Source organism: Crotalus tigris, unplaced genomic scaffold, assembly GCF_016545835.1.
Source record: "Crotalus tigris isolate CLP2741 ecotype Arizona unplaced genomic scaffold, ASM1654583v1 scf7180000018073.2002930, whole genome shotgun sequence".
Classification (NCBI taxonomy): Eukaryota; Metazoa; Chordata; class Lepidosauria; order Squamata; family Viperidae; genus Crotalus; species Crotalus tigris.
The window spans coordinates 1,568,197-1,592,389 of NW_024096808.1; the positions used below are offsets into that span (position 1 = coordinate 1,568,197).

A 24,193-nucleotide genomic window follows, 5' to 3' on the forward strand; every position below is an offset into this window, starting at 1 on the left:
AAATATATTTTTAATCAGAAAGATTACTTGCAATCATGCTGTGGTTGATACTTTTGGAAAATACATCCTTTTGTCCATTCCTATAAGTAAAAGGATGATGCTCTCTTCCATACCATCTTTATAATGGCTCAGGCTCATCGGGTGACATCTGATGGCCCATGCTTCTTTCAGACAAAGACATTCCAAACTGCCTTCTGTCCAGAAAGTCTCCCAATGCCCTTTAGAGACTCCTCCCACTGACCCATTAACAAGTTAGATAGAGCTATACAAGGTTACATAGAGCTATACAGTCCTTTCTTCTTCTGCAGCTTTCACAGGCATCTGGGGGAATGGTAGGACTTGGGAAGATGTTCCACTCAGATTGCATGGTGGCTTTTTAGTGGACGGCTGGATTCAAAACCCAATTCCATGGCTTAAATGGATGGAGGCAGTGTCTGGGTCAGTGTGCTCTGCTTCCAAAGGTTGGGGGTCATCTATGCAGGACTGAAAGACAGGAGAGGAAGACAAAAGGCATGGTGAACAGAGGATAAGAAAAAAGAGAAGTAGTTGGGGGGTTAGCTTGCAGGCAGAGTTTGAAAAGGCATTAAAAATGTTAGTTAAGAATTTGACCAAATTACAAGAAACGAGCTAGCAGAAAAAATTAGCATTCAAATAGCTAAAAAAAAGTAAGGTACTTGGGGATTCAACTGACAGCAAGATGAATCACATTTAAAAGAGAAAATTATGATAAACTAATAGATCAAGTTACTGTGGATTTAGATAGATGGAAAAACCTACAGCTCTCCTTTATGGGGAGAACCACGACAATTAAAATGAATGTGCTTCCTAAACTACTCTTTCTATTCCAATGCATAACGATTAAATTAGGCAAAGACTTTTTTGAAAATTTAAACAAAATTATATCCAACTTTATTTGGCAAGGGAGAAAACAGAGAATTAAATTTAAGTTATTACAAGATGTAAAGGAAAGAGGAGGATTCGGCCTCCCAAATTGGGAAAAATACTATCAGGTGGCAACATCTGCTTGGTTAAAGGAAGGGATACACTTAAGGAATAGGAGATTGTTAGCACTAGAAGGCCATGACATGCAGACAGGGTGGCACATGATACTATGGGATGGGAAACACAAAGCACATCAGTATTTTCAGAAACACTATATTAGACAAGCACTATTATATGTGTAGATTAAAATTAAAAAATCTAACTACAAGAAAATCCCCAATTGGATTTTGACATTGGAGATATTTCTGCACCCAACATTTATGAACTTAGGAAGGGTAATTACATATAAAGATATTCTAGATGAGAACGGAGAGTTGAAAATAAGGGGGAAACTACTAGAAGATGGCATAGAGCTGGAATGGTGGGCATATCTGCAAATACTATCACGATACAGAAAAGATAAAAAAGAACCCGGGATAAAATTAGAACACACAGAATTAGATAAAATTCTACTAGGAACTGAAGATAAAATGATAAAAAAGATATATCAATATCTACTAGAACAAGAAATGTTAGAAGAACAAGTAAAAGTTACAATGCTAATTTGGAGCAAAAACTTTGGCTATAGTATCGATTTAGATAATTGGCAACTATTATGGGACAGGAATAGGAGGTTAACATTAGCTACCACCTATAAAAAACTATATAAGATGTTTTACATATGGCATCTTCTTCCCACAAGATTAGCAAAAATGGACAAAAAATCCTCATCGTTATGTTGGAAATATAGAAGACCACCAGGGATTTACTACCGCATGTGGTGGGAATGCCCAAAAGCTCAAGAATTTTGGCATCTGATTAAAAATTGGTTGGAAGAGATATTATCATTAAAAACTGAATTAAAACCAGAAACCTTTCTATTAGGGATTACCAAGGATAAATTCAGCAAAGGATTTTTATGTTTAGTAGTGCACATTCTAACTGCAGCGAGACTAGCCTATGCTCAGAAATGGAAGGGAAAAGAAACCCCTAACGAAGAAGTATTAAATAAAATCCTATCCTGTGTTGAAATGGATAGGTTAACATTAGAGCTCAAAAATAAAACTGAAACAGACTATTTCGAAGTTTGGAATGAAATGTATAAATGGTTAGATTTAAAGAGGCATGCTGGGATGAATGTTGATGAATAAGTTCATAACTCAGAAATCTTTATACTAGTATTTTTTATAATAGATAGATTTAAAAGTTATTTAAACATAATATATATTATTGAAAGAATGTTCACTCTGTTATAATGTAAAAAAATTCTTTTTTATTTTTCACGAGGTAATACCAATAGTATTGTTTAAACCAGGGAAGTTGTATCATGTCCAATATGTTTTTTTAACTGTATATTCAATAAAACTTTAATTTAAAAAAAAAGAGAAACACATGTACAATACATACAGTATGTTGATTTTATTTCTACTACATGATTTGGTACTATGGTGTTTGAAGCTTTGGTCTACACTGAAGGACTGTACTCCTTAAGATTGAAAAATTTGGTGAGAAGTTAGGTGCTAATCAATTTTGGATAAGAGGCTTCAATTAAATGAACATCTTTAAAATGGTACAAATTTCAGGTTTACATTCTGAGAAGTGTCATTTAACTACAGTCAATTAAAACAGATAGTAAAACAGACAGGTGATGAGCCTTTACACACCATAAAAATGTCCTTAAAATTATGATAAAAGAAAAATTAGTTAGTTAAATAAAACACACTTCAAGTAGCAAAAAGATTAGAACTTGGCCAGTAAGACTCCATAGCTGATTGACAGCATCTGCAAAACTCCGGAGAATTGTATGTCTTTAGTGCCAGTCTGGCAGCCCAGATTGGGAGTACTAAGATAGACAAGAGAACTGTTTCGCTTGCCCAGATAGTTTAAGCTATGTATTTTATTGTATTCAATTTGTCAATGAAAGATTGCATGACAGGATTGGCTTGAATGCCTGCATTCCTTAACCTGCGTCTATCAAATATCAATTTCATTTAAACAAAACAAGACAAAGTAGGAAACTCTTGCGATTTCCATAGTAACGACCCATTTAGAGTATCTCACCTATCCTCATCGGTGAAGTGATGTTCACTGGCTGCTCCCAGAAACCTACCCATCCTCACTCCATTCCTTCCTCCAATAGTAATTCGCGGACTTCCGTTGTTGTCGAGCGAGCGCACGCCTGATCATGACGACATCTCGCGCTTTAGCCAATCAGAGAAGCACAGCCTTACAAATTAAGGACGGAACAATCTTTCTAGAGCTCGTCCTGAGGAGGAATTTGCATTTTCGCCTGGAGTTTTGCGGAGAGAGCTGCGCTTTGCGAGGTAAGCGAACCAGAGACATCGCTTTAGTGTGATCTATGGCTGTGTGGATCTGTGCCTTTCCGAGTTTTTTGTAACGTAATTAACCGGTTTCATAATACGGAGGTTGGAAATGCAGGAATAGGCACTTTCGAAGTGAACTCATTGCATTTCATTATGTCAACATCATTATGTCAACATCTCCAAAGAATAACATTCTGTCCTCCGCATTTCTATTTGTGCCTGTTTTTTTTATTGAGCTACAAGGTATTATCGTTTATATCTCTTTACTATTCCTTATGCATCTCCGTCAGAAACAAAACAGATTTATGAATGAGGGGAGGTTTGTTTCTTACAGATGAGGTGATCACTGAAAAGTACTTTCCCAACAGATGATAGGTTTATTCATAATTGTTGCCTGTTGTGACAAAATAAGGAAATAGCTGAATATGCTTAACTTGGTCCTGGGCTTTTCCCTGAGCCACCGGTGTCAAACTCGCGACGTGACGTGACGTGACGCGATGTATCGTGACTCTTTGCATTGCCGGCTATGGGGTGGGCCCGGTTTCAGTATGATAAAACCGGCCCACGGGGCCGGCAATTTGACACCCCTGGAAGCGCATTCAAGGTAATGTATCCGCCTCCCATGTTATCTTACCAAAGCTCTAGTGCAGATCAGTGTCAGTGAATGGCTTAAAATTGTTTACTGGAGATTACAGTTTGCATTCAAATCAAATACTGTAGACAAGCATTGCCCAGCCTGATGTTCTTCTTTAGTTGTAGCAGTTAGTAATTAGAATTGTATCACAAGGCTTCTGGAAAGCAACAGGTAGAATAAGTCAGTTGTACCACTTTATCTCACATGCCTTTGCTGGTAACTATATTAAATAATTACATAATCGTGAGACAGCCAATTACTTTTATCATGGATTCATATGAAGCCACCACTAAACTACATCCATCTGCATCTAGAGAGCCATTACAATTGCTCATCTAAAACTTTTTAGCTCCTACATGTGTGTTTTTACAGGCACCTGATATGAGACCATAGTCAAAATGCAAATCATATCCATATGCTCAGGATGAGAATAATTATGAATCTCATTCTTTTTGTAATTTTTACATGGGATCTAGATGGAACCACTGTCAAAACATATCTTTCTGCAAATATAAGTTCTAGCAATCACAAATCTGTTTGTGTCGTGTGTGCTGCTTGAACAGTTATTATATAGAATAAAGATATTAATATTGTACTGCTATTTCTTTTTCTTATCATGTATTGAGTTCTCTCAATAATTGACATTTTACAGATTCATAGAAATTTTGTTAAGAAACTATCAGTGTGATGTGCCAGAACTGAACGATGATGAATAACAATAGTTCTGAGATACTGCATTCCGCCTACCTTGCTGTAGAATACATTGACTCTTTGCTGCCTGAAAATCCACTACAGCAACCACTTAAAAATGCTTGGACCTATATGCTAAACAACTACACTAAATTCCAGATTGCAACTTGGGGTTCACTTCTCGCTCACGAACTTCTCTATTTTTTAATATGCTTACCCGGATTTGTATTTCAGTTTATACCTTATATGCAAAAATATAAAATACAACAGGTAAGATGGAATTTTAACGTTGTAAGAAGAGAGCTATGTTAATCTAGAGTGTTAAAACATTAGGAGTTTGATAGCACTTTATATAGCTAAGACTTGTTCTTAAAATATATAAATGTTCATGATCTGCAACTCACTTCATCAGACTAATGTAGGATTTAAATTGGAGTGAGATGGTGGGAGTAAGGGCAGGATCATTGGTTAGGCAAATACAGTTTATATGTAAAATAGATTCCTATTGTAGTGGTTAGAATTTGTATTATGTTAAAAACATAGCGTTTGTTTAGACGTTCTGAGATTGTTAAAACTTTTGAGAGGTATGTGTGTCTATCCATCCATCTGTGTTATTTTGGACCTGTCACTCTCTTTCAACCCGACCACTCACAGGGCTGTGGGGAGAATAGAAGGAAGGAGTTTTAGTATGTTTGTTGCCTTGAGCTTATAAAAAACGGGATAAAAATAAATAAAAAACATGTAAGTTCAGCAATGGCTCATTCATTTTTTTTTTGTAAAAATTTTTATTTTCAACTTTACAATACATAACAACCTTACAAATACTTCAGATAAAAAATAAAACAAATTGATACACACCACATTCGGTCTTGCCCGCCCATTTCCCCCCAAACCGCATCCCACCTCAAACCAACTTACTTCTTTCCCTCTTTTTCTTCACTCACCCCCTCTCCTCCTTCACCTCAACCTTCCTACTTACTTCTCACCTTCTTCTCCTCCGTCTTGATGCGGTTCAGGGGAAATGCCCAAGCAGTTCCTCTCTCAAAATTAAAACATTAATATTATATATAATAAGACTATTTCTACTTTATCTGAACTACTTAAACTTCAACCCATCCACCCCCCATTAAACCTAATCTATTTAAGTTTACTAATTATACAATGAACAAAATCATAAAAACCCTTAACTCTCTTCAAACTTTAACATCATAAGTTTATAAACAAAATCATTACTCATAGAATAAGTGAAACTTTGTAGTTCCATATTTCTTCTGAACATATTCTATCCATCTTCTCCATACATTAAAATATCTCTCTTGTGAATGGTCCTTTAAATAAGCAGAAATTTTAGCCATTTCTGCTAAATTAGAAACCTTAAATACCCATTCTTCTAAAGAAGGCAGAGTATCCTTCTTCCAATATTGACCCACCAGTAATCTTGCTGCTGTTATTAAATTCAGCATTAAGATAGTTTCTTTAACATTAAAGTCCACGAAAATTCCCAAAAGAAACAGTTGGGGAGTAAACTTAATTTTCCTTTTAAAAACCTTTTGAATGTTCCACCAAATCATAATCCAGAAGGCTTTAATAACTTTACAAGTCCACCAAACATGAAAATAGGTTGCATCCAAGCAACCACATCTCCAACATTTAGGTTGCAGGTTCGGGTACATACAGGACAACTTTTTAGGATCCAAATGCCATCTATAAAACATTTTGTAAAAATTCCCTCAAATTCTGGGCCTGCGTAAATTTAACATTTCTAGTCCAAATTACCTCCCATAAGTCCAACGAGATCAGTTCTTGAATATTCTGAGCCCATTTAATCATACAATCTTTAACTATGTTTCTGAATCCAATTTTATTAACTCATTATAAATTCTTTTAATATGGGCAATGTCTCATTCATTGATGGAGTTAAAGTTCTGTTTTTCCAAAACTGGCACTTTGAGATATGCCATAGAATGTCCAACAAGGTTGAAATCAAATATCATTTTTTTCTTATTTTGACTGAAGAAAATTTGGTGTCAAATTTGGTATACATTGATTCTTTTGTACAAAGTTTGTCCCATTTGTCCTATGTAAAATTCAGAGGGGCATTCCTGGTAGATGATGGCATGAATAACATTAGAGAAAGACCACATGAAGGCACCTCCAATCGTGTGTGCATATTTCTTGTGGCCTGTGATGATGATGTTGAAGCAAAAATAGATAGATAAATTTATTGTAAGATTTGGTTCCATATTAGCATTTTTTTGTTATTGTCTCTGTTATTTGGAGAATTTGTTTAGGTTGGATAATTGGGTAGCGGTATGCAAAAGTGGGCCTGCCATCCAAGTGCTTGAGATAATGTATCTTTGACTAGTATGGGCTGTAGCTTACTAATAATGTGTTTCAGTAGTTTGAACTTTGAGATGTAAGTGACTAGGTCACAGGCCGGCAGTCTGCGGCTCCGGACCCGCATGCGGCTTAATAAAGATAAAAAAGGATATGTGAAGTGTTATCTTCATTTTAGATATCAAAAGGGTTTTGCGGCTCCCAGTGTTTTGTTTTTGGTGGGAAACAGGTTCAAGTGGCTGTTTGAATGTTTTGGGTTGCCTACCCCTGGACTATACTTTGGCCACCTAATGAGAAGGAAGGACTCACTGGAGAAGGGCCTAATGCTGGGAAAGATTGAGGGCAATAGAAGAAGGGGACGACAGAGAATGAGATGGCTGGATGGAGTCACTGAAGCAGTAGGTGTGAACTTAAATGGACTCCAGAAGATGGTAGAGGACAGGAAGACCTGGAGGAACGTTGTCCATGGGGTCGCGATGGGTCGGACACGACTTCGCAATTAACAACAACAATAACCCCTGGACTAGGAAAAAAAAAGATCTCGCAAAGTTGGAATTATTGATTGAACTTTTTAGTTCCAGCCAGTCTGCCGTTACCACTGAAGCTATGCCCACCCAATGGGCCACATCTACCTAATGGGCCACACCTACCCAATGGGCCACACCCACCCGGCACCCAATGATACATAAGGGGGTTTTGGGTTGCAGTTTGGGTACTTGGTCTCTAAAAGGTTCGCCATCACTGGACTAGAGGATCTCCAAGGTCCTTCCAACTCTGTTATTCTGACTGTAGAGGTTCTTTCATTCCTTTAGAAATGATGACTTGTTGTTTGCATTGAGTTAGAAAAAAATGTCTGTTTCTGTGCCAGTTTCAATCAGTCCACCTGATTGAAACTGTGTATTCTTGTTGTAAACATTCAGGAGGAGAGCCGTGTTAACCTCTGTTAGTGAAATATCAGAAGCTTTCTAGTAGCTGTTTTTGTGTCATTAAATTTCAAATGTCATTGAAGCTCATTTCCTTAAATGCATAGAGTGACTAAATTTAGGATTTAAATTGGAGTGCGGTAGGGTGAAGGGAGAGGAAAGCTATTGTTATACGGATGCAAATTATATATAAAATAAATACAAATTAAAAATTACATATAATTACATTTATAGCCTGTTAAAATCATTTGTATGTGTTGAGATTTTCTGTAATTGCCTGAAACCTTTAGATGTACGTTACTCAGAAACTTTGAGGGCTGCCAGAGAGCGTCCAGGGAGGTTAAAATGCTCAGACACTACTTTGTCCTTATTGTGGGGTGTCCTAATGTCAAATTTGTGCCCAGTGGTTCTTTTGCAAAATTGGTATCAAATCTCCATTCTGTCTGGTAGTATTGAAAGAAATTAATAAAAAGGACTTGAAACTCTGCTGATTAAATTTACCTACTGACATATTATTTTTACTGACTCTTAACTACAAAAATCTGTTCAAAGATGTGTTTGAGATAAAATGTAACAATAAAACACAAATAATGTGTGAAAGTCAAATCATTCCATGCAATAAATGCTAAGCTTCAGTGGTTACACTGAAAGAATGGGCAAAATATAACTTAGAAAAGTTCTTTGTTCTCATGATTTTTTAAAAATCAGGCTTAGAACTAGTCACTGTTGAAAAACCTGTTGTTAATGCATCTACAAATTAAGACAATATTTGATGTATAGGAGGGCCTCCCTCCCCAAAATGAACTATTCTTTATTCTTAATATTAAAAAAGAGGCAGAATAGAATATTTCTCCTGAAGGAGAAAAGGAGAGACACCTTCTTAAAAGCAGCAGCCAAAAGCAGAAACCTGAGGAGGTTAGTCTTTAGGAATGGGGATTTTGTAATCTATTCAGTAAGACTGGGCCACACTATTCATAAAGAAAGAACAGCCAGAAACCTTGAATAAGCAGCACAATAGGCAAGGCCCAACTAAGATTAGCTCAGACAAACACCTAGGATTTGCATTTCCCTTCTTGCCTGTAGAGCTAGCCATGATCCCATTAAGAATCTGGCAATGGCCATTAAAATATTGAAGGACATATTCTTACACAGGAACAGGCATGTCAATCACAAAGCCCCAAAGAAGGTATAAAAACCCACCTACTCTCAATTCCATTTTGTCAGCCACCCCAGAAACATGCTGCTGCCATTTTAGTTTCTGGCTACCAAATAAATAGATACCTTCTTGCCTAGTAGCCTCTATTTTAGTTTCAGCGGCTTTCTCCCAGCTTGGAACCGGACCTGATTTTTCTTCCTACAGATGCAAGAACATTAAAGTCTTTACAGTACACCTTGAAATTATGGGTAGTCCTTTAACTGGCAGCCACATACATTGCTCTTGCTGACAGAAAACTTTATTGAAAGCAGAGCTTTAACCAAATTTATACTAGTTGGTGGAATATATAGTGTGAGTTATTTATTGAATCTCACTAATATTTGTATTGACTAAAGTGCATTACAAGAAATCATACCTAAAATTATTAACCAATATCTCCATGCAGGACAAATAAAATCAAAGAAAAGTAATTAGAGAACACTTCCTTAATTTAAAAAAATCATATTCAAACCAATTCATTTTAAGAATGTAAATTTGCAGTGTAATATTTGAATCCAAGTTAAGCAGTTTATTTTGCTTCAGACCTACTCATACTTATGGAGGAAAAATACTATTGAACACAAAGTTATATTTGTAAGTAAACTTGCCTAAGATTGGATTTTTAATTAAGAGAATTGCTATGAATGCACAGTAATTTTCCTATTACCTATTACCCATAGACACATGGGCAGAGGACAAGGAGACAATTATGTAACCTCACCCCTTTACATGTAGGAGACATTGTAACAGAAGTTCAGAAGTCGAAAACATGTTATGATAATATGTTTTGTGATGTTGACATCACTGTAGTTGGGAAAAGATACATATGAGAAAGATTAATCTGTTTCCAATATGCACTATTTAATTATTTTTTGTTTATTTGCTGCTGTTATAGGATAGACCAGAAACATGGACAGGACAATGGAAATGTTTCAAACAGGTTATATTCAATCACTTTTTTATTCAACTGCCTCTCATATGTGGCACCTATTATTTCACAGAATATTTTAATATTCCTTATGACTGGGAAAGCATGCCAAGATGGTAAGTAATATTCAATTATTTTTTGTTGTTAAAAATACATATTTCCACACATTAAAAATGTTAGTATAATGCTGATAAATGATTGGGTTTGGGAGAAATTTCTAGAAGTTCTGAGCCAAAATGCTTTTGACTCTATGGTTTATTGATTAAAAATGAGAAGAGAATGAAACCTTAATTTAAATAGACTAGTTGCAGGGAGACAGTGTCTGCTATTCATAATTGTTAAACTCCAGCAACATTCAGCAACATTTTCTCATTTATTCATTCTATAAAACAAATACAAATTTAATAAGTAATATCTGGATATCTTTACGCAAGACGAAAATGGAAGCCTAAGAGTTATTTTAAATATAATATAAACTACATTATAATTAACTCCTATGTTTCTTATCTTCCGTAGGCAATGACTTATTTGCTGTGCTTGTTGCTCCAAGAGGGAAAAATATCTTATTAAAAGTTCTGTGTATGTTAAATATGTCAGGTTTCTACCACTGGTCATTGGATAGATTGTACAAATATATAACCATCTCAAAAACCAATTTTATTTTAAAGGTTTGTGATAGTTGCCCAGTGCTTTGGATGTGCTGTGATTGAAGATACCTGGCATTACTTCTTGCATCGACTACTTCATCATAAGAGAATATATAAATACATTCACAAAGTACATCATGAATTTCTTGTATGTAATTTCTTAATTTTTTTTATTATATAGTTAAGCTGTATATGCACTTACCAATAAGAAAATTCCATACAAATCATTGGGACCTGTTTCTGTATATGATTGCAGGCTTAACATTTCATTCAATGGGCATGTATTAGTTAATATTTTTTAGAAATAGGGAGAAGAAACTAGCAGGTTTATTATTTAGCTATATGATTTCTGTACTGTTCTTCCTATCATATGAGGCCAGAATGGTTTACAAAAGTTGAAGAGTTTTAACTTAAACATTGCAGTAAACCAAGAATATATTTTTGTTCCTCTTAGCATTTTTCGTAGCTAACGTGTTGTTAAGAAAGAAGTGTATTGTGTTTTTGTTATTCTGTTATCTAGAACAGGGTCCCCAATCCCCTGTTGAGGGGTGCTGCAGCCCACTACTGGGCCATGAGCTGTTCAGAACTGGCCACCTGAAGTGGTGTGTGCACGTATACATCCCTACTTGCACGAGCAGCAGGAAAGCGCATGTGCTCCATTTGTGCAAGCAGTCTGCCCGCTGCTTGTGCAGAACCATCCCCCCTCCCCCCACCAGTCCGCAAAGCCAGAAAGATTGCGGAACTTTGATCTAGAACATAGAAGCCTATTTTATTCTTAGCATCCTTTCCCAATCATCGCTCATAATGAATGTTAGCCTCTCTGACACTACTTCCACAATTTGGGCTATATTGGTAAGTGTTCAGTTGCTCAGTCTTTGTAATTGCAGTGATTTATTTTAGCCAGTCTTGATTAATTATACATTATAATATAATTCACAAATTCCTTTTGACTGTCCAGTCACACTTGGCCAATAAAGAATATTGTATGGTATGTATTGTAATGTATTGTAATATAGTTGAATGTCAGATACATTTCTCGCAATGGGCATATCTTTTCTTATATAGTGATAGTAGTTTCAAATTAAGCAAATTCCAATTTGAGAGGATTTATGTTAAATTTAGAAAGTTTTACCTGGGTTACACAGTAAGTGTTGTGTAAATTGCAAATAATAATAAGCCACACTATATTTTATATTTTACATATGGTCTATTCTATTTTATTTATATATATATATATATATATATATATATATATATATATATATATATATATATATATATGTAGGTCTTTGGTTGTTCGGGTTTTCTCCCACGTAAAATTGGAAGTGTCTTGGCGACGTTTCGACGAAGTCCCATTCGTCATCTTCAGGCTGGTGCTTTCAGCTTCGTGCCTCGAGCTGCAGTGTGTGGTCTTGGCTGTTTCCACACACTGCAGCTCGAGGCACGAAGCTGAAAGCACCAGCCTGAAGATGACGAATGGGACTTCGTCGAAACGTCGCCAAGACACTTCCAATTTTACGTGGGAGAAAACCCGAACAACCAAAGACCTACATACAAATACCCGCGAAAACCTCAGAAAACATATATATATATATATAATATATATATATACATATATATATATATATATATATATATATATATATATATATATATATATATATATATATATATATGGTGAAAATATAAAATGAACACCAGGGTAATAAAAACTGTAAAAGTTTTTAATAAATTAAAACTATAAAAGTTTTAAAAAGCGCCAAGCTTTCGCCGTCACCTGCCAGCATCCTCAGGGCTGGCGCGCCAGAGAATGAGAAGGTCTTTTATAGGCGTGTCAAGATTTGCGCCCGGCTCCTTGATCTTGTTATCGGGCCTAATTGGTTCAGCCGTGTGCAATTAACCTGTACTTCTTTTCTCTTTTTGGTTGCATTTTTATCCTCATCCATTTCCAATTCTCCCAACTCCGAATTAGCTAGATGGCAATTCCAGTTATTTCGGTTGCCTTTATGTTCTGACCTCCCCTCAGGCTCAGGTAGTGCACATTCCACATTCCTTTCTCCACCGTATCTTGTCCGGTTGTTACTTATAGAATCGCATTCATTTCCGGTCTCAATACTTTCGTTTTTAATGTGTCCGTCATCCTGATGATCTCGTAAGTTACTATGGGTCCGGTGCAGCGTGGAGGGGTATTCCGCAAGGTGGAGGGGTCGTCTCTTATTCGTTGTCATGCCCAGCTGTCTTGCGCATGTCCTACTCCGAGTACTCAGTCCAGGGGGTGTGTGTACAGCAATCAAGCCGCGCCCCTCCTGGTTGCAGCGCTCTTCCTCAATTCTCCCCTTTTTTACGTTGTTAAAAGCGTTCGCATGTGTTCCATGGGAGTCCTCAGGATCGTCGGGTAGGGGGTGTGACGGCTCGATCTCCCGCACCCTGCCGCTCTCCGATCTTCCCTCCTCCTCTATAACGGTGTGCGAGAGTTCATCATCAACCACCTCCTGTGGTTTGTCCTCATTGGAGCTGATCGTTCCGGCTGCATTAGGGGGTCTTCTCCTCCTTTCCGGACCAGCCGTGATGTTTCTTTTGATGTGTAGGCAGGCCGTTACGTTTGGCGGTTCGCCCGCACTTCCACCTGCCGTATCTTCCCTCGTCTCTTCTTTGCTGTCAGGGGTCCAGACCTTGGTTCTTATCACCCCCCCTAATCCTCTGGGATTGCAGCAGTCTCACGGGGGTGGTCGAGGTATCTCGCGATTGCTTTTCTTCCTCTGAATTGCACATGGTTTGTGGGGTAGTTCGGGTACTGCCCAAGTTGTTATTGGGCCATCGGGGGTGTTGCCGCTGATTATTGGCACTCCATGATCTTAAGGCCAAATAGGACGGACATAGGTCAATATGCCTGTTAATGGACTTACTGTCCGAGAGCCATGCCTCTCTAAGAAGGCAGCCCCCTTTAGTACTATCATTTGCCAATACACTGACGCCACTAAAGTTAAACTTATGGCCCAGATCCACCGTGTGGGCCCATATTTGGGAGTGACAGTCTCTCCTTCTCACTGCCAATTCGTGCTCATGGACCCTGGTCTTAATGCGTTTAGCAGTCTCCCCAATATAATTGCATTGGCAGTCCATGCAGTCAATCCTATAGACGGCTGCCGATCTTTCGAAAGATCGGCATGAGCACGAATTGGCAGTGAGAAGGAGAGACTGTCACTCCCAAATATGGGCCCACACGGTTGGATATTTTTCTGTTTGTGCAGAATGCTGTTTTGATGTTGTGTTTATGGAGGATCTTACTGATTCTGTCTGTGATGCCTTTTATGTATGGGAGGATGGCTTTGCCGTTTTCTTGTTCTTTGTCTTGGATTCCATAGAAATAAGATTACAAACCTAATCCAAAAAGAAACCCCCACTAAAATCCAAGACAAAGAACAAGAAAACGGCAAAGCCATCCTCCCATACATAAAAGGCATCACAGACAGAATCAGTAAGATCCTCCATAAACACAACATCAAAACAGCATTCTGCACAAACAGAAGAATATCCACCATCCTTAGAAACCCCAAAGATAAAATTGAATTAGAAAATCAAGGAGTATACGAAATCCCATGCACCACTTGTCCCACCACATACATCGGACAAACCAACAGAAGAATAAGTGCACGCATTGAAGAACATAAGAACTCAGTCAAAAAAGAGGAACCAACATCTTCCCTGGTCCAACACCTTAAAGCTACAGGACATGAAATTGACTTTAAAAATACCAGAACCATTGCCAAAAGTGACCATTTTAATAACAGAATAATCAGAGAAGCCATTGAGATAGAAAAACGCCCACACAGCATGAACAAGCGAGATGATACCTCCCGCCTACCAGCCATTTGGAAACCCGCCCTCATTGACAAACGACTCCCTAACACAAAAAATGATACCAGGCCCACACTCACAAAAACCACACAGGATGTCACCACCAAACATCCACGCAAAAAACAAACCCAAAGCCACACTGACTATGAGGCACGACCACAAACCAGAAGCCAGACCACAGCTGCATCATTAGCCACTTTAACCCCCCCCAATCCATACATGAAGCAAACTGACACCCTCCATGAAGAGGAAGCACGACCACGAACGCGAAGCCAAGGAATGGCAGGGCAGCCCAAAATCTTGAATCCCTCTGCAACTCAGACTAAGCTGAGCACAACCAAACAGAACACTCCCCCAGCCAATCAGAGCACAGCCAACCCCCCAGCCAATCAGAGCACAGCCAACCCCCCAGCCAATCAGAGCACAGCCAAGCCCCTAACCAATCAGAACACACCTCCACCCAATCATAACACAGCCAAGCTCCCACCCAATCAGTTCATACCTCCACTGGCAGTTAAAAGGAAGAAACAGCCAAGACCACACACTGCTGCTCGAGGCACGAAGCTGAAAGCACCAGCCTGAAGATGACGAATGGGACTTCGTCGAAACGTCGCCAAGACACTTCCAATTTTACGTGGGAGAACACCCGAACAACCAAAGACCTACATATATATATATATATATATATATATATATATATATATATATATATATATATATATATATATATTTGTGACCTGCATTTTAGCTGACCTAAAAGATCAGACTAATTTTTACAATACTGACTATCAACAACTCTTCAGGAATTCAAGAACAACCTTTCCCATCATTTGATACCTTAGATATTTAAAAAGAAATGCAAAGAGATTTCCTGCTATGAAAAGAAGGACTAGCGGTGACATGATAGCAGTGTTCCAATATCTAAGGGGTTGCTATAAAGAAAAGGGAGTCAAGCTATTCTCCAAAACGCCTGAAGGCAGGACAAGAAGCAATGGATGGAAACTAATCAAGGAGAGAAGCAACCTAGAACTAAGGAAAAATTTCCTGACAGAACAATGAATCAGTGGAATGAGTTGCCTCCAGAAGTTGTGGATGCTCCAATAGTGGAAGTTTTTAAGAAGAGATTGGACAACCATTTGTCTAGGGTTTCCTGCCTGAGCCAGGTGTTGGGCTAGAGGACCTCCAAGGTCCCTTCCAACTCTGTTATTCTGTTAGGATAAATCTTTTCTCCAAGTTCCAGCTTACATTTGAACTTTTTAAAAAAATACAGCACGAAACATTTGCACTTTTTGAATAACTACTTTCTGTTTCTAAAATAATAAGAAACTTAGTTTCAAGCAACCTCTTTAACATGATCTTTTGAAAACATTGGGGAAAACGTCACTGAATAGATATAAGTTTACTGATCTATAGAATCTTCTTTGTGTGCCTTTAAATCACAAAGTATCCACAGTTACATAGCACCTACTGTTTTAAGGGGCTGTCTGGAATTAGCAGTAGCAAATATTCTTACAGTTAGAAATGTATTCAATTTATTCAGTTCTACATTTGAGTTGAAGGTTAGTATGTGAGGGAAGAAAATCTCCTGAAACAATACTGTCATATTGAAACATATATATGAAATGTTCAGTATGGTTACATGTACATAAACTTTCTCTGTATATTTTTCTTCAGGCACCATTTGGGATGCAAGCTGAATATGCACATCCTTTAGAAACTCTAATCCTTGGAACTGGATTCTTCATTGGGATAATGGTCTTCTGTAATCACATAATTTTGCTGTGGGCATGGTTATTTTGTCGTTTGATAGAGACCATTGATGTTCACAGGTAATTTTTTGTTATTTATCAATGATTGTTTGGGTTCAGATTCAGAAATTTTAAAATTATTTAAACATAACTATTGGAAAAAGTTGTCACTAACTACTCAGTGACAAGCTTCTAAATTCTTCCGATATTGTTTGGGCAAAAAAGATTTTCACTATTTAAATAGAATATTGAACAGATGAAAGAAAAATATCTGCAGAACAAGAAAACCAAAGAATTTCTGATCAGGAGATACCATCTAGAAACAAGGAAGATTAAGGAAGCATTGGAAATAATAAAGCGTCAAATAATGGCTATAGCCAAGAAGATCTACAAATATGGACCTCAAATTGCGCACTGTAGGCAGAATCTCCAATTTCAGTCAAATCAGAAATGTTTCTACAATCCATCAATAGAGAGACTGTAGTGAACTGATCAATACCTGATAAAGAAACAGTGCAGTTCTGGGTGCAGCTATGGGACAACATAAAGAAATACATGAATGCGTCTAGATAAAGGAGGTGGATTAGTATAAAACAACCTGAATTGAAAGAACCCATAATAAAAATAGAAATGGTGGAGAATAGGACAAGAAAAGTCAAGAGTTGTGGTTGAAGCATCTGACTAGTCTCTACCCACTTACTGCCCACCAATAAGGTAAAATTGAAGATTGGTTAATGTCTGTCAAAATCTCCCTGATAATGAAAGCTCCAACAAAAGGAGCAGCATCAGGCAACTGCAGGCCAATTTCCTAGTTACTAACAATTTTCAAATTGCTAATTGGTGTGGTAGATGATGCAGTCCAGTAGCATCCAGTTCTTTCTACCTGGGCAGAAGGGAAACTGTGCAAATAACAGAGGACCTCTTCTAAAAGCAGATGAGCAGCAGGTCCAAATTTGGCAAGATGATTTTGGAAAATTGTAATAGAAAGACCAATTTGAACATAGCTTGAATATATTACATGAAGGACTCTCTGCCACACAATCAGAGAATCAAGTGCCTAGAAATACAATCAGAGGTTTTGTGCAAAGATGCACAATGGAAGACATAGTTGCTGGTCAGTGGTGATAGACTGGGAGAAATTAATACCAAAAGAGGAACTTTCAAGGAGATTCACTACTACCACTACTGCTTATCATTGTCGATAGTACTGATTAACTCAGTCCATGGCTATCAAACTTCAAAAACATCTGCTAGGCTATGCTATCTACTTTACATAGACGATCTGAAATTGCATGGGAAAATACCATCTAAAATAGAATCACAAACAACACTAACACTAATTTTCATCACACAGACGGTACTTAACACCAAACACTGCAGCCCAGCAACAACAACCATCCAATCAAACAGCCCAAAATCAGACCATGATTCAGAAATATCCGAACAAATAACATTCATACCAATTTGCATCACATAAAATGGTATTTAAAGGCCAGTATTCTGCCAGATCAGCACAATTCAAAGCGCACTGATGATGTCTCCTCGAATGGTGATGAAATGTATGCAACCAAATTGCCAAGCTTGGAGCTCAAATCAACAGCCCATAGAATCACTTCTCCAGACTGCCCATGTATACAGTCAAGATACTGCAATGGAGTTTAATCTGGATATGTATCCTGGCCTCATTGTCAACAGGGAAAAAAATAATGAAAACTGAAGGAATCAAGATGCCCTATGGAAATAACATCAGAAGTCTGGATGAAGATTATCACTATAGATGCCTGGACATCCTTCAAGCTGACAAAATCAAGAGTTTTGATGTCAAGAAAAAGATTAGAAGTGAATATATCATGAGAGTGAAGACGATTTTAAAGTCCAAACTTAGTGGAGGAAATAACAGTTAATAACAGCAGTTAATAACACGTCAGTTCCAGTTATTAGATACACAGCTGGAATAGTGGACTGGACTCAAGCAGAACTAAAAGTCCTGAATAAAAACATCAGAAAAACAATGACAATGAGTCATACCCTTCATCCAAACAGCAATGTTGACAGTCTTTACTTACCAAGAAAAATAGGTTGATGTGGAATGTTGCAAGAGAGTTGAAAAAGAAAAAAAGAGCATTGAAAGATATCTGGTAAATGAAGAAGATGCATTGAAGGTAATATACCATGAAAGCTTACTAACTATTGGGGAGACCATACTGGCCTACAAGAAAGACCACATGTCGAATAGAAAAGAGACATAGCAAGGAAAAATATTATATAGCCAGTACATTAAAAAAAATAGCAGATAATAACAAGACCTGACAAAAGTTAAGATCAGGAAGGTCAAAGAAAAAGACAGAGGGACCAATTCTGACTGCAGAAGACCAAACCTTAAGAACAAATGCATAGAAAGCTGGAAATAAGAAGACACCAACAGATAGCAAATGCTGCCTCGGCGAAGAAGCTGTAGAGACAGTGGATCATCTAGTTTGCTGCTACAAAAGATTGCACAAACTGATCACAAGTAATGGCATTATAAAATAGCAACAATAGTGAATTGGAAGATCTGCAAAAAATAGAATTTGCTTGCAATTAAGAACTGGTGGCACCACAAAATAGAAAACATAACAGAAAATGAAGAAGCTAAATTGCTCTGGAACTTTAGAATTTAAACAGATGGGCACCTACCACATAATACACCAAATTTAACAATTGTTGATAAGAAAGATAAAGTTTCAATAGTGGATGTGGCAGTACCTGGAGACATCAGAATAGAAGTAGAAGGATTGTGGCAAAATAAAGCAAAGGTGTACCCAAAATAGGCTCCTTGGGTGCAAACCCAAAACATCTGAGCACTATGGTTTGGCATGACCAAACTAACCAATTGCAAAAGGCAATTTTGGTTTAGAACAGCTTACACTCTGTAAAGATTATATCTTTAACATCATTAAACAAATTTGCCCATCCCAGGTCCTTGAGAAGGACTCAATAGGCAGATAAAAATGCTAAATCTAGTCTAAATGACTGGTTGACTGTGTAAAGAGCCATAATAATAATAATATGCAAAGAAGCTGAAGAACCAGTGGAGCACCTAGTAAGCTGTTGCAAGAAGATTGCACAGACTGACTACAAGCAGCGGCATGACAAAGTAGCAACAATGATGCATTGGAAGATCTGCAAAAAATATCATTTGCCTGTAAGCAAAAAGTGGTGGGATCATAAAATAGAGAAAGTCATAGAAAATGATAAAATTAAACTGCTCTGGGATTTCAGAATTCAAACAGACAAGCACCTGCAACATAACACCCCAGACTTAACAATTGTCGATAAGAAAGACAAAAAAGTCTGGATAGTGGACGTGGCAGTGCCTGGAGACAGCAGAATAGATGAGAAAGAACTGGAGAAGATAACAAAATACAAAGACCTACAAATAGAAATAGAAAGACTGTGGCAAAAGCAAGCAAGGGTAGTACCAATAGTAATAGGCTCCTTGGGTGGAATCCCAAAACAACTGGAGCACCAGTTGAACACCATTGGCATTGACAAATTCGCTATTAGTCAATTGCAAAAGGCGGCCTTACTAGGAACTGGTTCCGTCCTGCGACGATATCTGTAATACCATCAAACATCCACATCTGCCTATCCCAGGTCCTGGGTAAGGACTCGATAGATAGACAAAATGCCAAATCCAGTCTGAACATCTGGCTGATTGTGCGATGATCCATAATAATAATATATTAAATTTATATGCCATTGACTCCCAGCAAATCTAGGCAGTTTAAAAAGTGTTAAAAACATTTAAAACAAATAAAAAACAGAGCAAAAAGAGCAAAGGTGGCAGAGTTAACTACCCAACCATCTGGATGGGGCTTGAGTACTTGAGTCAGAAAAGGGCCTGGGCAAAGAGCCAGGTTTTCAGGGCCCTTCAAAACACCACTTGGTGGGCCATTCAAATCTTGTGGGGAACCACTTTCTAGAGGGCAGTTGCTGGTACAGAGAAAGACGCTCTTCTGGGGTCCTGATAGATATTATTGTTGGAATAATATGGAACTCAAAAGTGCACCAACCCTGCCAGATCAGATTGGCTAGCATATACTATGGGAGAATATGAACAACTCATGCTGGACTAGGTTTGTATGTGTACGAAATATAATCACCATGTAGAAACTTGTAATGATATGTTACTTATCTCTTCTCAGAGCTGAGAAGTTTTATTTTATTTTTCTGCATTTAATCCCAACAGTTTGAATAGGCACATACTTTTTCTGGAATATATATATATATCTATGAAAGTTATTTAATGGACTAGTACAGATGTAAGAAATATTCTTTAAGACTTTCCAAAAAATGAATTTTAGAAGATTCAAAGCCAGTGTCATGCCTCCATCTGAGTCTGAATCTGTGAAAGAAAATGAACTGGAACGGGACCCTATGGAGGCCAAGGGAGAGGTGTCAGAGGAATGTAGGGAAGAGCAGGCTGAGGCAGGCCAGGGCCCTTCAGGATTGGAACAGGAGGAACAGGAGAGGCAGAGTTCAGGCGATGAGCAAGGGCCACCCCCACCTGATCCTAGAGCACAGAGAGTGGAGAGAAGGAGGGAACAACGCAGGCAGGCTTAATTACTCAGGAGGAGAGCATCCGGCCCTTCTACACAAGGAACATCTGGAGATTGAGATTTAAGGAGACACTGGGGAAGGGCATTTGTCAGGAACAAATGCTGATTCTTGGAGTGTTGTGTATTGTTGCTGATCTCTTGTTCTGTGACTTCTGTTTGGAAACCTGGAAACTCAAACTATTGGATTGACTGACCACGTTACTTGAATGTTTAAAGACTTTGGACTGTATTTCGGATCCTCTCTTTTGAAAACTGCTCAGGCAAGCTAGGATTCAAACAGACTCGTTAAGTTTATGTTTTCTTCCTTGTTATCTCTATGGCCTTGAGTATCTTATGCTAATCAGACTGAATTTGAACCTACTTTCAGCCACAGTTGGCTGAAGGGGTGTGCGTGATTCTTTTGTTGGAGGCTTGCCAGCAAACGGAGCATTTGGGGAAAATTTGGAGCAATTAAAGAACTGTTTGAATTGCCAGCTGAGTGCATTGCTTCTTTGCTGTGCCCTGGATCATCACAGCTATGTTGATACTAAAACTGAATAAATATCTAAAGCCCCAGTCATATATTCATTTACCCATTGAACTCAATGGGACTTATTTCCAAATAGATACAAGATCCTATTTCAGACCTTTAGGACTAAACAATTTGTACATAAAATGTGAGAAATGGCTTCATATTATTAAAATGTGCATTCAATTATGTTTCTTTTTAGTGGCTATGATATTCCTCTGAATCTTTTACATTTGCTGCCCTTTTATGCTGGATCCCGCTTTCATGACTTCCATCATATGAACTTCAATGGCAATTACTCTTCAACTTTCACCTGGTGGGATAAACTCTTTGGTACTGATTCACAGTACAATTCTTACAAAGGGAAAATGAAGAAAGAGAAAGACACAATGGGAAAGAAGATGGAATAAATTTCCCATTTGCAACACTCAGTGGCAGCATCAAAGAGGCTTAAAACTAGAAAACTTAACAATTATTGCAATTCAAAACAAACCAAGCTTAGGTTTGCAGCAGGAAAAACATTCATTGATTCATTTTCCAAATGATTGTGCTTTTTCTATCCTATAGATAAATTAAACAAATACTGTACAGTATATATTTAAGAAAATTTTAAATATGACCAAATGATTGAAATTATGTAAAAAAGATATACATTAAAATTAAAATGAGGGGGGGATTTTGCATTAATGTAAAGCCTAAAGTTTAGAAAGAACAGCTACACTGAGTTCACCAAGTAAAAGCTTTGTGGAATTCCTCTTTCCCAAGTAGGTATAAAAAAAGTATATTTAAGAAAGCATCTTTCTTACAAAGAATCTTTTTTACTTAGTTTTTAATGAATGTTATTGTAATCTGTATTATACATAACTGTAAATTGCTGATTTGATTATTAACGTAATTTGTCTTACAGTAGCTGTGGTTGATATTTTTGTCATTTTTCTGTACAGCAAATAAAATAATATTGTGGTTCAGGCTATTATTCCCTGGTTCCTTATTATAAAAGGTTCCACTCTTTACAAAAGGAATTCCCTGGTTCATTTAGATTTGTTCCTATCAAACAAATACAAAAATCTTACTAATTTTTGCAGGTGTTTATTCCTGAACTTTGATCACCTATAGATGTAAATATACAAGCCTTCTTAAAAGTGTCATGGATTGAAAAAGTGCTATGTTTGTAGCAATGATTTTATTTTTAATACACAATGACAGCTATTGATAATTAGAACAGAATATGCCCACTGAAATCTGATAGTGGAGACATTAGATAACTTCCCATCTATTACGTACAGTCAAAACTATATGTAGCGGAGCTGGGGTGAGAATGGGTCCAGCTTTGCAGGAGCCCTGCCGATTAAGCAGGAAGATGAGGAGCTCCAGCAACGGTGGGGCGTGGCTCGGAGGAGGGAAGAAAAAGGAGGAGGAAGCCGATAGAAGGGAGGAAGAGAGAAGGCTTGGTGGAGCTTGCCATTCTGAGCCAGCTGATCGAAGAGAGAGTAAGAAGCTGGGGTTTTCGTGTTTGCTTTTTTTGCTTCATTACAGGCAAGTTGGACGAAAGGGGGAGTGATAGAGTGAGAGTCGTTGCTGGAGCCGTTTACTGGAAGCAGGCCAGGCAGAGAGAGAGGGTGAGAGTGGCTGGTTGGAGATGTTTGCTTGAAGCAGGCCAGGCAGAGAGAGAGAGAGTGAGGGATGGGGAAAGGTGAAGTTTTATTGTTTCTTTCTCTTTCGTTGCGGGCAGGCCAGAGGGAGAGAGGGTAGTTTGGGGAGTTTTAATTCCCTCGGAATAAGTTAGGCAAAGGGAGAGTTAGAGAAGAGTTTGACATACATCTTTTAGTGGGAGGTAAGGGTTTTTTTCCTTTGTAGGATCAGTTGGGGGAGATAAAAGGATTACATGGAATGAGGTCAGAGAGGGGCGAGAAGAGCAGACAAGGGAGCCCTCTGCCAGCGCCAGAGATTGGTAGCCATTGTTCTTGGCAAGTTGTTGTCATCAAAGATGGATTAACATCGTCCTGGGCAAGTTGTTGCCACCAGAGACTGGCTGCCATTGTTTTAGGCAAGTTGCTGTCACCAGAGACTAACCGCCATCGTTCTGGGCAAGTTGTTGCCACCAGAGACTGGCTACCATTGCTTTAGGCAAGTTGCTGTCACCAGAGACAGGCTGACATTGTTTTAGGCAAGGTTGCTGTCACCAGAGACTAACTGCCATTGCTCTGGGCAAGTTGCTGTCACCAGAGACTGACCTCCATTGTTCTAGGCAAATTGCCATCACCAGAGGCTGATTAACATCGTTCTGGGCAAGTTGTTGTTATTAGAGATTGACTACCATCTTCCCTATAAGTTCTTATTGCTTGAGATCAACCACCATCATCCCAAGTGAGTCACCGTCAAGAGAGAGAGACCATGTGCATGGCTGCTGATCATGACTGAATACCACCGTGTGATGTGCTCTGTTAGGCAGAGGTGCCAACGTGAGAGACCTCTTTGACCTGGTGGCCACTTGGAGGGGAGGTCGGGAGGGCCTGGAGTTAAGCAGTCCTTATGGGGGTGGCACTATATATACATGCAGGAACTATAGGGACTTTTCTTAGATTATATTGATTACTTCTTGGCCTTCCTGACTACTATGGAAAACACTAACTTGTATAACCTGCTTAACCGGGATTCTATCTTTTAGAAAGCCATACGTTTGTTTTCTTAAAGACACGAGATTGGGTGGGGTATAGCTGTATAATTCTGGGGCAGTGGACAGTGTTTTTGTGCCAACTTTTTCTACTTCTGATGTCCCCTCAAAAAACAATGCTTACTCTCCTTTTTTTACTTGAGTG

General features: G+C 38.2%; 1 protein-coding gene across 1 annotated transcript; it reads left to right on the forward strand.

Annotated features, from left to right (window-relative positions):
- Positions 1-3,187: 3,187 nt before the first annotated feature.
- On the forward strand, positions 3,188-22,350 carry LOC120309830 (methylsterol monooxygenase 1-like). Its single transcript, XM_039347446.1, has 6 exons — positions 3,188-3,305; positions 4,592-4,899; positions 9,980-10,128; positions 10,681-10,807; positions 16,192-16,346; positions 21,577-22,350. The coding sequence occupies exons 2-6, from the start codon at positions 4,645-4,647 to the stop codon at positions 21,782-21,784; spliced, it is 894 nt and encodes a 297-aa protein (XP_039203380.1). The 5' UTR covers positions 3,188-3,305; positions 4,592-4,644; the 3' UTR covers positions 21,785-22,350.
- Positions 22,351-24,193: the final 1,843 nt, after the last annotated feature.